This window comes from Papio anubis, chromosome 2 (genome assembly GCF_008728515.1).
Source record: "Papio anubis isolate 15944 chromosome 2, Panubis1.0, whole genome shotgun sequence".
In the NCBI taxonomy this organism is placed as follows: domain Eukaryota; kingdom Metazoa; phylum Chordata; class Mammalia; order Primates; family Cercopithecidae; genus Papio; species Papio anubis.
The window spans coordinates 17,737,807-17,750,814 of NC_044977.1; the positions used below are offsets into that span (position 1 = coordinate 17,737,807).

At 36.0% G+C, this 13,008-nt stretch overlaps 1 protein-coding gene across 6 annotated transcripts in view; it reads left to right on the forward strand.

The window, feature by feature from the left end:
- EPHA6 (EPH receptor A6) overlaps positions 1-13,008 on the forward strand; it is a 928,471-nt gene that overhangs the window by 791,073 nt on the left and 124,390 nt on the right. For all 6 annotated transcript variants that reach the window (XM_031661852.1, XM_031661826.1, XM_031661827.1 and 3 more), the window contains one exon: positions 5,533-5,594. In XM_031661852.1, coding sequence (XP_031517712.1) covers positions 5,533-5,594 — 62 coding nt within the window. The remainder of the gene's footprint in view (positions 1-5,532; positions 5,595-13,008) is intronic.

The window sequence follows — 13,008 nt, forward strand, 5'->3', positions numbered from 1 at the left end:
GGAAGATACAAGTAAAGTAATATTCAGGAAATTATGAATCACCAAGAGAAATTGAAAAAGAGCCATAAATTATTTGCCCAGGCTAAAGTCAAGAAAGGTATTTCCTAGGTTTTCTTCTATGATTTTTATAGTTTGAGTTCTTACATTTAAATCTTTAATGCATCTTGGGTTAATTTTTGTGTATAGTGAAAAGTAGGAATCCAGTTTCATTCTTCTGCATATGGCTAGCCAGTTATCCCAGCACCATTTGTTGAATAGGGAGTCCTTTCACTATTGTTTGTTTTGTCAGTTTTGTCGGAGATCAGATGGTTAGGGTGTGTGGCTGTTTCTGGATTCTCTATTATTTTCCATTGGTCTATTTTCCTGTTTTTGTACCAGTACCCTGCTCTTTTGGTTACTGTTGTTTTATAGTATAGTTTGAAGTTGGATAATGTGATACCTACAGCTTTGTTCTTTTTGCTTGCACTTGCTTTGGCTATCTGCGTTCTTTATGGTTCCACATGAATTTTAGAATAGTTTATTCCTAATTCTGTGAAAAATGAGGTTGGTAATTTGATGGGAATATCATTGAGTCTGTAAATTACTTTGGGCAGTATAGCCATTTAAATGATATCGGTCTTCCAGTTTGTGAGCTTGGAATGTTTTTCCATTTATTCATTTCATTTCTGATTTATTTCAGCAGTGTTTTGTAGTTCTGTTTGTAGACATCTTTCACTTCCTTGATTAGTTGAAAAACAGGAGATATGGGAACAGGGTGAAGTAAAAGGTGAAACTAGAAATGAAGGTAGAGAAGAGATTGTAAATGAACTTAATTACCAAGCAATTTAGACTTTAATTCCGCAATAAACAATGCAGTCTTAAAATAGGGGAATGAGGCATTAGCCCTTTTTACTAATTGGCTGTTTAATTATTTCTAGTGCCCTTTGTACTATACACCCTGTGAGAGCAGAGATCTTACATTGACTGATGATGTGTCTCCAGAACCCAGAAGAGTACTTGCTGCCTAGTAGGCATTTAAAAAATTTTTTTGTATCACTGAATGTTCAAAAACAATGATTTTGCAAGAGTTAGCTTACAATGGGGTACCAGATAGGAGGAAAGAAACCAGTAAAATATTACTGAGCAAGAGAAAGCAAAGGCAGAATATGGGCAGTGGCAATAGATTTTATGTAAAATCAACAGAACTTCATAATTTATGAACTAGAAAGGGTTTAATAAAGTGAGAAGTCCAATGTCACAAAAGAGTTTCAAACCTGGATAACTAGATGGATGGTGATGTTTTAAGAACACGGGATTATTAGAGGAAAAGAAAGTTCAAGGCAAATGTTAAAAGTTTGGATTTGAACTGAATGAGGATGAGATGTATTTTGAATGTGATCTGATAATCATCAGGCAACACTATAAGAGGAAAATAGTTCTTTAATTTGAGTACTTATGTGAATAAAAACAATGATTTAATATAATATAACTGTGTTCAAATGGCATAATCCATGTCTTCTGAGTGCCTTGGAGGCATAAGAATATTTCATTTATTATCAAACCCATTTGAGATTATAATTGTAATTCACTGTCTCTACAACAGAAATGTGGAAGGTAGAAATAGATTAAATAACTGGTCCAAAGAGTCCTGAATTGCAACTGGGGGGAAAAAATACAGGCGCTCTAACTGTCAATCTAAGTTATCACCACAAATTTTATTAACTGGTAGACAAAATATAAACTTGATAGAATGTTAAATAACTGAATGATCTAAACTGGAATAGAGTTTTGAGGTTGTTGAGATTTGTTTTGATTCTTCATTTTACTGACTGCACATTAGAAATTGCCAGACTGATAGAGCATACTACATCCAGCACAAACTCATTACTTATATGAAAATGTTAAATCTCTCTTATCCTCTTTTTTCACAAATATTCTCTGAGGCAAAAAAAAAAAAAAAAAAAAAAAAAAAAAAGGATTTCACTGGCAAAATACTTTAAACAGGGTATCTATGGAACATTTAAAGAATTATTTTGTTTTCTTTAACAACAACATAAGAAAAGTGTAGTCTTATGATTATATAGTTTATCCACACCACCTTTATCAAAATCATCAGAAGTATTAGGGAACATTTGAAAAATATATATTGGTCGATACTCCCTTAAAGTCTTAATGTAAGAAAATAATTTTTCTTGTCTATAACAGAAAAGTATGATAAGGGGTTTTTGCAATCCATTGTCTCCAGAATATCAGTAACTGATTTCTTAGAGTATCTTCATTCAAATGCCATTTAAAATATATAACCATTTCTGGGATATTTATGAAGGAAAACCTAAGAAATTCAGTTTGGTGACTTGTAAAGTATCTTTGAAAATCTCTTAAATCAAATACATGAGACTTGAAGTGATCTGGGGATTTCAAGAATTGACTAATTCAAGAAGCCTGGTTTGTCCACTGACTTTAGTATGATGCAAATACTAGATGATTCTGTGACATGAGGCACAAGGGGTGACTGGCTAAAATTGTACAAAGGGAAATAAGGTGTAACATTTTGAAAATTTAGAAGGAGATAATAAATTACTTCCAAATATATCTTCCAAGAACAATAATGCAATATATAATTTTTACATATTGGAAAACACCAAAAAACACTGTTGCCAATAGACTTCTCTCACCTAAAACAGATTTAAAGATTAACATCCTAATTTCCATAATTTCCCTTGTACTTATCTATTTTCTTGATTATAAAATGTAATAATGGATTGTAAAGTTGCTTATCATCTTCACAGTATGACTAGCTTCTTCCCCGTTGAAAACCAAAACAAATTACAGGCTAGATGGAGCAGTAGTTTAAAAAAAAAAAAAAAATTCTTAGTTCAATTAACAGCTATTCTCAGTTGATGCTACTACACAAAATACAAAAGATTAAGAGTTCAAATGCAAAACTTCTAATTCACAGGAAACCAGGGAAGTCTTCATTTGATTCTTTATTATTCTTAATGAGAAGATAGAACTTGTCACTGATGAATTTTAAGATTGCCTAAAGTATCTCCCAAAGAGTTATAGATGGAACTAATTTCGAAGTACTGTGTATTCACATAAATCAGATCCTGCTGAAATACTCCAGAGTCAGTTTCTTAGGAATTATAAAATCAAGAAAAGTTAACTTGTTTTCATGAAGCACCTACTATGATTAGGTCCATGGCAAGTGACCTTGAGAAACCCAGTGAATGAGGATACAAAGCATTATGGGAAAATAAGAAAGAAAAACAACTTAATATAAAAACATGCACAACATGTCATAGTGTACACAATAGATGTGATGGAAATGAAACTATAAGAACGATCACTGTGAGAGACTTTTAGGGAAGAGGTGTGTTGTATAAATTCTAAGGGAGTGGGGAGAGATGGTGAGATTAGAGAGAGAAGCAAATTGGGAGATTATCCTGGCAGGTGACTACACAAGTAAAGGAAGAAGGAGACAGGATTAAATAAATAGAAGAACTAATAACCACTGGTAGAGCCGTGGATACAAAGGCTAGTTAGGAAAGATGAGGTGCATCACTGGAAAGAATTGACTAACAGGGTGAGACTTGGAGCTTTTATCTATAAATGCTTTCTGAAAGGCACCTATAGCATAATGGTTAAGACCTCAAACTCTGAGACAGACTACTTGATACTGCCACTTACCAGCTGTTTGACTTTGGACAAGTACTTTAATTTTCTATCCCTCAATTTCCATATCTGCACAAGAAACATAATTATGGCATGTACCAATACCAGTGAAATGCTTGCAAGCTCTTTTTATTCTAATAAGACTGGCATTCTTAAGGGAAAGATAAATGTTTGTTAAAGACAATAAAAACTAAAAGTGTTCCTCTGACAGCAATGGTCAAGACAGATTAAAAAGTTGTGACTCTGCAGGCAGGGGAAGAAGACATCAGGCAGTCATTGTAATAACCCAACTATTCCCATTAACATTCAGAATCCATTGTCATTCAAAATGGAATATTGGACTCAGAATTTTTATATTTAAGTACAAAAATGACCTTTTGTTTTCCTCACCTTGCTACCTCAGTGTTTCTATCTATGTCCTACCCCCAAGCTCCCTGAAAGTATAGCCAAATAAAAGATTTCATGATGAACTTTAAGGTTTAAAACCTGAATCTTCTAGATCCCTGCCCACAAGAGTGCTGACAGTTCGTCTGACCTCGATAATTGCCAATAAAGTTCTTTATTCATATTTGGGTAAAATTAATTACTTCGAGGAACATTATAGAATATAGGTTAATATTCACTACAAATGGAAAACTTCCTTGGGTTGTAATTTTATGCATGATAAATTGGGAGCTTTATTAATAGATTTAACCTTTAGCACATCTTTATTTAAAATATAGATTCAAATGTAAAGTCTAGCATTTGCATACATTGTACTAATTCATAATAGTCACCCTTTCTAACCCACAAGGCTTTGAGTTCATAAAATGAACATGAATTACAATGAGATCTAATATTTCCATCAATAGTACACATCAGTTCTTTCGAGATCTCCTTCTTGTTTATAATGAAAAACTGTGCACAGTGCAGATTGAAAAGTTAAAAATTCCAACAAGAGGTGAGAAACACAGAAGTAAAAACTAAATATGTCATACATGCTTATTTCAGGTGAATACCACTTCCCCTGCATCTGAAATGAGTTTATCTTTTAAACTTGGGCAATTGGGCAGAACAAATGCATTCACTTCTTTGAAATAGATCAGTTATTTATGTCAAATATTCTACCTAATACAGGTGTATTCGGAACTGTAACAGTGTAACAATTGATATGATAAAAAAGGAAAGAAATTATGTTCAGTTTCTGATCTTATCTTCTGTACCAGACTACAAAATCAGAGTTACTTATTTTTCATGTACTGCCATCATTGCTCTGTTGATCAAATCTATGTCCAATGAAAACATAATCAGGAGCTATTACAAATCCTACAAGCTTTGTAGCATTCATCAATCTAAAATTTTTCTGCTTAAAGGCCCTTAAAATCAGACTATGACCGATGGTTTATAATTTCTTAAAGAGAATTTATGAGTTTCTCCTTTCTGCTTTGCCTTAGGAATATTTCAGAAATGCCCACTCTAATATAAGTCAGCCAAAATTGCTGCACTGCCTTAGAAGTTGTACCATAACTGCAAAAGCAGCTATAATAACTGCTTAAATCCTACTTCAGCTCGTTGATTGTTTTCTAAGGAAAAACTAGAGGACAAAAAGAACATAATCTAAACAAGTGATTGCAGGGCTTTAGGAAAAGAAGTACCTAATTCCTTTGTAATTTATATTGTAATTCATGTCCTTTTTATGAACTCAAAAGGAAATAATGCTATAAAGAAATATAGAGATGCCTATGTATAATATGAACACTTTTATAGAAGCAGGTTGGAAAATGAAATTCCTATTAATAAAATACAAATAATTTAGTTACCACAGCTGGGTATCTCTTAACTGCAGCACATATTTTTGTAATTGCTCTAATCCATGTGTGTTCTCTTGCTCTTTTGCAGGCAGACCAGTAATGATTGTGGTGGAATATATGGAGAATGGATCCCTAGACTCCTTTTTGCGGGTGAGGTGTTCTTTTCTGATGGCATTTAAATAAGCTGTTCTCAGTTCTATATTTAAATCATTTATCATAAATTAATTTTTGCATAATGTTATTCATGGATTTTCTGTGAAGAATAGCAGTGTTTTCTCTAGGGTGCATTTCGCTGATACTGTGATACATTAGAGTGTTACTAAGCGGGGAGGATGTACACTCAATAACATAATTGATTTCTCCTATAAATTCACTTGCTATATGTGTGTGTGTGTGTGTATACCAAATAATGTTATCATGAAGAAAGATGAAATGAAACTCAGTTGCCTCACAGTCATTAATTTTGCTTTATCACATTTAACTATGTAGTACGATACTGTATGCATTATCTATATCTATAATGCTGAACTCCTTAACTGATCTGTATGTACCAACAGTGACTCAAGTTCATTTCAGAAAATGTTCTATTAACTTTGTCCTTCTTCAGTTCATTTGGCTGACTATTCAGAAAACAAAAGGAGGAGGAATAAAACTTCTTTAGCAGAGATTTATTTTACAAAAACATTATTTTTAAAGTGATTTATCCTTAAAAGTATAGCACGTACAAGAAGTAATTTATTATAGATAGTGATACAAACACAAACTGAGAAGGCACCAGGAAGTTATATTTCAAGGTATATTTATAATACATTTAAGATTTGAAAAACCATCATGTGCTATGAAAATATTCATTGATAGTGAAAAAATGAAATACAGAAAATAACTACTATAGTAAATATTTTTCATCCCCAGCAAAGGTCATATATTTGCATGTCACTGCATTTTTAATTATCTATCTATCTATCTATCTATCTATCTATCATCTATCTATCTATCTACAGAGAGATAACTATTTTTCTCACTTACAAAATGGCTGGACTTTGCCACTTGGAATGTTACATTATTTTTCTTCTTTATTTTCATGTGAAAATAAAACATTCACTTCACTTCATTCTTTGCCCCATGTTATGTGAAGAAGTTCTGTTTGCATCTCATCTTTCTCTCTTGATCTCATTTTCATTTATTTTTCTTCATTCTGGGTCCTCTTCTTCCAACTGCTCTGAATGCTAGCAGTGATGATATATTTATACTCTGACTGGGCTTGATGTCCAGATTCAATCCTAGAAGCTGAATTCAGCAAAATCATCAAGTTATTATAGAGCAATACTGCTCGTGCAGTGTATACTCTCAACCAAGTGTGCTCTGTAAGGTAAAATGAAATTCAGAGGTGTTTGGGGACATGAACTGTTTGTTCTTCTCTGTAGCCATTCTAAAAATGTGTTATTTTATAGCTTGTATTCATTTCACCTGTTCTAAATTATTTTAGAATAATTTATCAGGACCACCTATGGTACTTGAAATGCTTGTATACTAATGTCCTTCCATTATGTTTCTTCAAAAACTCATTTTTATCAGATACATATCAAAATGACTCATTATCTAATGATGCTTGGGTTAGGTTGGTTTTCTTTTTATTTTCTTCTTTTTATTTTTGCATCAGCTGTATTCTAAAGCAGAATATAATGGCAAACAATATACCAGATATTCAATCTAAATTGCTGCCAAAAATGGATCAAATGAGTACCACAAGCAAATAAGGTGGGAAATAGTAGCTTCTCACCTAATTTATATATTTTATTCTGCAGAATAATGAATCAATTAAATGTTATAAATGAACAATAATATGTTATAAATAAAAGATTTACTTCTAAACATCCTACTACATGTTTAGAAGTAGTGTATTTTATGCTTTAAATTTTAAAGCCTAATATTGTCCAGCTCTTATTATATACTGTGTATGTAAGACATTATCAGAGATTCTAGGAGGAAAGAACCTGAATACCTATCTCAGTTAATTTTGGCTCTACTTATGGACTGTGTGACATTGGGCATGGTATCAAATTCTCTGTACCTCTGTTTACTCATTATAAAATTCTCTGTCCCTCTGTTTACTCATCCACTTCATGCAATTATTATAAAGATTAATTGATTGTTGTAAAGCTTATAGAATAGTGTGTGACACATTGCAGGTGGCAGAGCAAGGATTCAAATTCAAGTCTCTGTGACTCAAAAAGCCATGCTCTCATGCATTATGAATTCATTTTATTAAAATGCTTACTACTTTTCCTTATAAGTCCACTACCATCTCCTCATGTGGTCTATGTCCCCTTTGCACATAGAGTTTCTAAAAGTCACATTATTATAATGCAAAAAAAAAATCAAATGAATGGAAAAATAGGGTCAATACTTCCATCTTACTCTTCTTTAATGTTCTTACCCTTCTTTGTAATCATCTCTCTTCTTAGAAACTCAAAGTGCTTTATAAACTTTATGTCAATAACAGATACTCAACTCCCCATGACAAGCAGAAATAAAACATAAATATATATAGCCCATAAATTTTCAAAAGCAAAGTCATTTTTCAAACTACAGCTTTAGAACATAATCACAGCTTATGTGAGCACAGGAAGGAGGAAGTGACTAAGTGCACTGTGTAGTAGGGGAGCCATCCGTGGCTCATTAATAGCCTTCTGTGCTTACTGGAAGCAGAAATGATTTCCCTTTGGTCTCCCACACTGTTTGAAAACTGCTTCAATTTGCTATTTTATTATGAAGGAGTGGTAGCACTACTAACTACAAGATTACATCTTAGTGTCAGTGCTGGTGGCTGGCTGGCTTTCATATGGCACTGGATTCATGAATCTCATACCGTTTGGGATCCTTGTGGACGTTCTTCCAGATATATATCAGCAGAGGGACAGTGTAGTCAAGTGTGTGTGTGGGCTGGTGTGCGAATATATACGTGTGTGTAGAGAAGGGATGTATGTGTGACCGTGTGTATTTTTAATTTTAAAATTGAATACATTCTGACTTAGCAAGCAGCTCAGCAGCAGCCTGGCTGCCCAGAAGGCACAGCCTCACCAATGTTTGGATTTTTTAACTTTTCTAAGCCCATTTGGGGATAGTGGTCAAGGTTACACTTAATTCACAGTAGTGTATTTTCTCTAATTTCACTAAAATTTACTGGTGCAAATTAAGTATAACCTTGACCATTATCCCCATACAGGCTTTTTCCAGCTATACATTTGGATTTAGTAAATACTTTCTGTGGCACTTACCTGCAAACCACCTACCTCTAAATTTTAGAAATTCCCATTTTAGAACATTCCACTTAGAACTTCCCATTTTTATAACAATATTAACTAGCAATCTAAACTAAATATAGCTATAGAATAACTTTGAAATGCCACATGTCAACCACAAAATATTTTGTTTTATAACATTTGTTATATCTAACTTATCATATCGCAAAATTCAGTTATACCAAAATATAATACTAAATATACTACTACTGATTTCAGTGCAAGAGGGTGTGTTCATACTGCAGCCTTTTGCTCACACCTCAAATCCTTTGTCATGAGAGAAAAGGAACACTTACTGTTTTGTTTGTTTGTTTGTTTGACAGAGTCTTGGTCTGTCACCAGGCTTGAGTGCAGTGGCACGATCTCAGCTCACTGCAACCTCCACCTCCCAGGTTCAAGTGATTCCCCTGCCTCAGCCTCCCAAGTAGCTGGAACTACAGGTGCGCATCACCACACCCAGCTAATTTTTTTTTTTTTTTTTTTTTTTTTTTTGATTTTAGTAGAGTCGGGGTTTCACCACGTTGGCCAGGATGATCTCTATTTCCTTACCTCGTGATCCGCCTGCCTCAGTCTTCCAAAGTGCTGGGATTACAGTCGTGAGCCACTGTGCCTGGCCTATACTTACATTTTATACAATGCATATCACTTAGGAAAATAAGAAAGGGGGTCATCTACAACCCAAAAATGTGGGAGAAGTTAATAAAAGAAAGCAAGAAGGATTTAATCAAGTAAGGAAATCAGCTCAAAATATGCTCAGGGAAGGATGGCTGGGAGCAAGAAAAGTGAGTGGAAGGTGGTGCTATCAATTGAAATAATGCAGAGGAGGAACAGGATGGACTGGTAGTTGGAAGGAAATGGTAAGTTTAATTTTGGTCATGTTGCATTTGAGTTGTCTGTGGAACATCCAATGAAAATGTTCAGTGGGTGGGGACCAAGAAGGCTGACTAGAAGCAGCTACTGTGTGTGACTCTTACAGAGAGGAATAAAGGGGTGAATAATACAGAACCTTCAACTGAAACATCCAGGTACTTGCATTGGGACTGATCAGGGAAACAATTTGACCTACAGAGAATAGAGAAAAGGAAGTCAATGACCCACCCGGGAGCAACGCAGAGCAACAGGAACCTCCCCCACCCAGGGAAGCGCTTAGTAAATGTGTGACCCCAGGAAACCACACTTCTCCCATGGATCTTTGCAATGCTTGGGTCAGGAGATACTCTCATGAACCCACCCCACCAGGGTCTTCAGTCTGACACAGAACTGTGTGAAGTCCTGGCAGAAAAGCTACTCAGATGCACAGAGTCCTAGAAGCTTTATATATGCTGGCTCTGGGGTCCCTGGAGTTGCTGCTGTGACAGCAACTCAGGCAAGGTAACAAGTTGGACCTCCATACATACCCCTGAAAAGGGAGCTGAATCCAGGGGGCAGAGCACCATCAGTCTGCAGGCCCCACTTCCAGGGTACCCTGCAGGATAAGACCTACTGACTTGGAATTCCAGCCAGCCCCTGGCAACATTGTTGCTCCTACCTGGGACAGAATAGAGTTTCCTCGGGGGAGGGGCAGGCCACCATCTTTGTTGTTTGGACAACTTAGCCATTCCGGTCTCTGGGCTTTGGGAGCCCAAATTGACCAGGGATAGAAGGGATCCCCCAACACATCTCATCTACTCTACCAAAACATGTCCAGATTGCTGCTTTAACCAATCTATTCCTCCTCACTGGCAGGGCATCCCAACTGGCGCCTCAAGCCACCCCATTCTGTGTTCTCCGGCCCAACAGAGGTTTGAATTCTCCCTAGTATGGAAAGGCCAGAAATGGGTGGGCCGCCATCTTTGCTGTTCAGCAACTTAGTGGTTCCAGCTTCCAGGCTTCAGAGAGCACAAGCCAACCAGGGGCAGAAGGAGTACCCCAGTAGGACACAGCTACTCTACAAAAGAGTGACTAGACTGCTTCTTTAAGAGTGTACCTAATCCCAATCCTCCTGACTTGGTGAGATCTCCCAAGCAGGGTCTCCAGCCACCTCCTACAAGTGTGTTGGAACTAGCAACAGGTCCATACCTCCCTGGAACAGAGCTCACAGAGGAAGGGCCATCTTTTCTGTTTCACAGCCTTCACTGGTGATACCTTCAGGTACTGGAAAATCCAAGGCAACCAGGCACTGGAGCAGACCCCCAGAAAATTACAGCAGCCCTATGAAAAAGTGGCCAGACCATTAAAAGGAAAAAATAAAGAAATCCAAAGGTCAGCAACCTCAGAGATTGAAAATGGAGAAGCCCACAATGATAAGAAAGAATCAGTGCAAGAACACTGAAATCTCAAAAAGCCAGAGTGTCCTCTCTCCTCCAGATGACCACATCACCTCTCCAGCAAGGGGTCAGAACTGGACTGAGGCTGAGATGGCTGAGATGACAGAACTAGGTTTCCAAATGTGTCTAAAAAAAATCTTCACTGAGCTAAAGGACCACGTTCTAACTCAATGCAAGGAAGCTAAAAATCATGATAAAATGTTGCAGGAGCTGACAGTCAAAATAGTCAATATAGAGAACATAACTGACCTGACTGATAGAGCTGAAAAACACAATGCAAGAATTTCATAATGTAATCACAAGTATTAATAGCAGAATAGACCAAGTAGAGGGAAGAATCTCAGAACTTAAAGACTGGGTTTCTGAAATAACACTGGCAGACAAAAATAGAGAAAAAAGAATGAATACGAATAAACAAAACTCCAAGAAATATGGGATTATGTAAAAAGACCAAATCTGTGACTGGTTGATGTACCTGAAAGAGATGGGGAGAATGCAACCAATGTAGAAAACATGTCAGAATATCATCCATGAGAATTTACCCAACCATGCTAGACAGGCCAACATTCAAATTCAGGAAATGCAGAGAACCCCAGTAAAATACTCGATGAGAAGGTTATCCTCAGGACACATAATCGTCAGATTCTCCAAGGTCAAAATACAAGAAAAAATGTTAATGGCAGTCGGAGAGAAGGGCCAGCTCACCTACAAAGGGAAGCCCATCAGGCTAACAGAGAACCTTTTAGCAGAAACCTTATAAGCCACAAGACATTGGGTGCCAATATTCAACATTATTAAAGGAAAGAGATTCCAACCCAGAATTTCATATCCATTCAAACTAAGCTTCATAAGAAAAGGGAAATAAGGTCATTTTCAGACAAGTAAATGCTGAGGGAATTCATCACCACCAGACCTGCCTTATAAGAGCTCCTGAAGGAAGCACTAAATGCGGAAAGGAAAAACTATTAGCAACCACAATAAAAACACAATGAAGTACACAGACCAGTGGCACTATAAGTTAACCACATAAAGAAGTCTGCAAAATAATTAGCTAGCATCACAACGTCAGGATCAAATCCACACATAACAATGCTAACCTGAAATGTAAATGGGCTAAGTGCCTCAATTAAAAGATACAGAATGGCAAGCTGGATAAAGAACTAAGACCTATCAATATGCTGTCTTCAAGAGATCCATCTCACGTGCAGTAACACAAGTAGGCTCAAAATAAAGGGATGCAGGAAAATTTACCAAGAAAATGGACAACAGAAAAAACCGGGATTGCCATCCCCAGTTTTTGAGAAAACAGACTAAGCCAACAAAAATCAAAAAAGACAAAGAATGGTATTACATAATGATAAAGGATTCAATTCAACAAGATGAGCTGACTATCCTAAGTATATATGCACCCAACACAAGAGCACTCAGATTCATAAAGCAAGTTATTGGAGACCTTGAAAGAGACTTAGACTCCCACACAATAATGATGGAAGACTTTAAAACCCCACTGTCAATATTAGACAGATCATCAAGATAGAAAATTCACAAAGATATTCAGGACTTCAACTCAGGTCTGGATTGAATGGACTTGATAGATATCTGAAGACCTCTCCGCTCCAATGCAACAGAATATACATTTTTCTCATCACCACATGGCACTTACTCTAAAATTGATCACATAATTGGAAGTAAAACATTTCTCAGCAAATGCAAAAGAACTGATATCATAACATTCTCTCAGACCACAGCACAATCAAATTAGAACTCAAGACTAAGAAATACACTCAAAACCATACAATTACATGGAAATTGAATAACCTGCTCCTGAATGACTTTTGGGTAAATAATGAAGTTAAGGCAGAAATCAAGAAGTTCCTTGAAACTAATGAGAATAAATATACAATGTGCCAGAATCTCTGGGACACAGCCAAGGCAAGGTTAAGAGGGAAATATTTA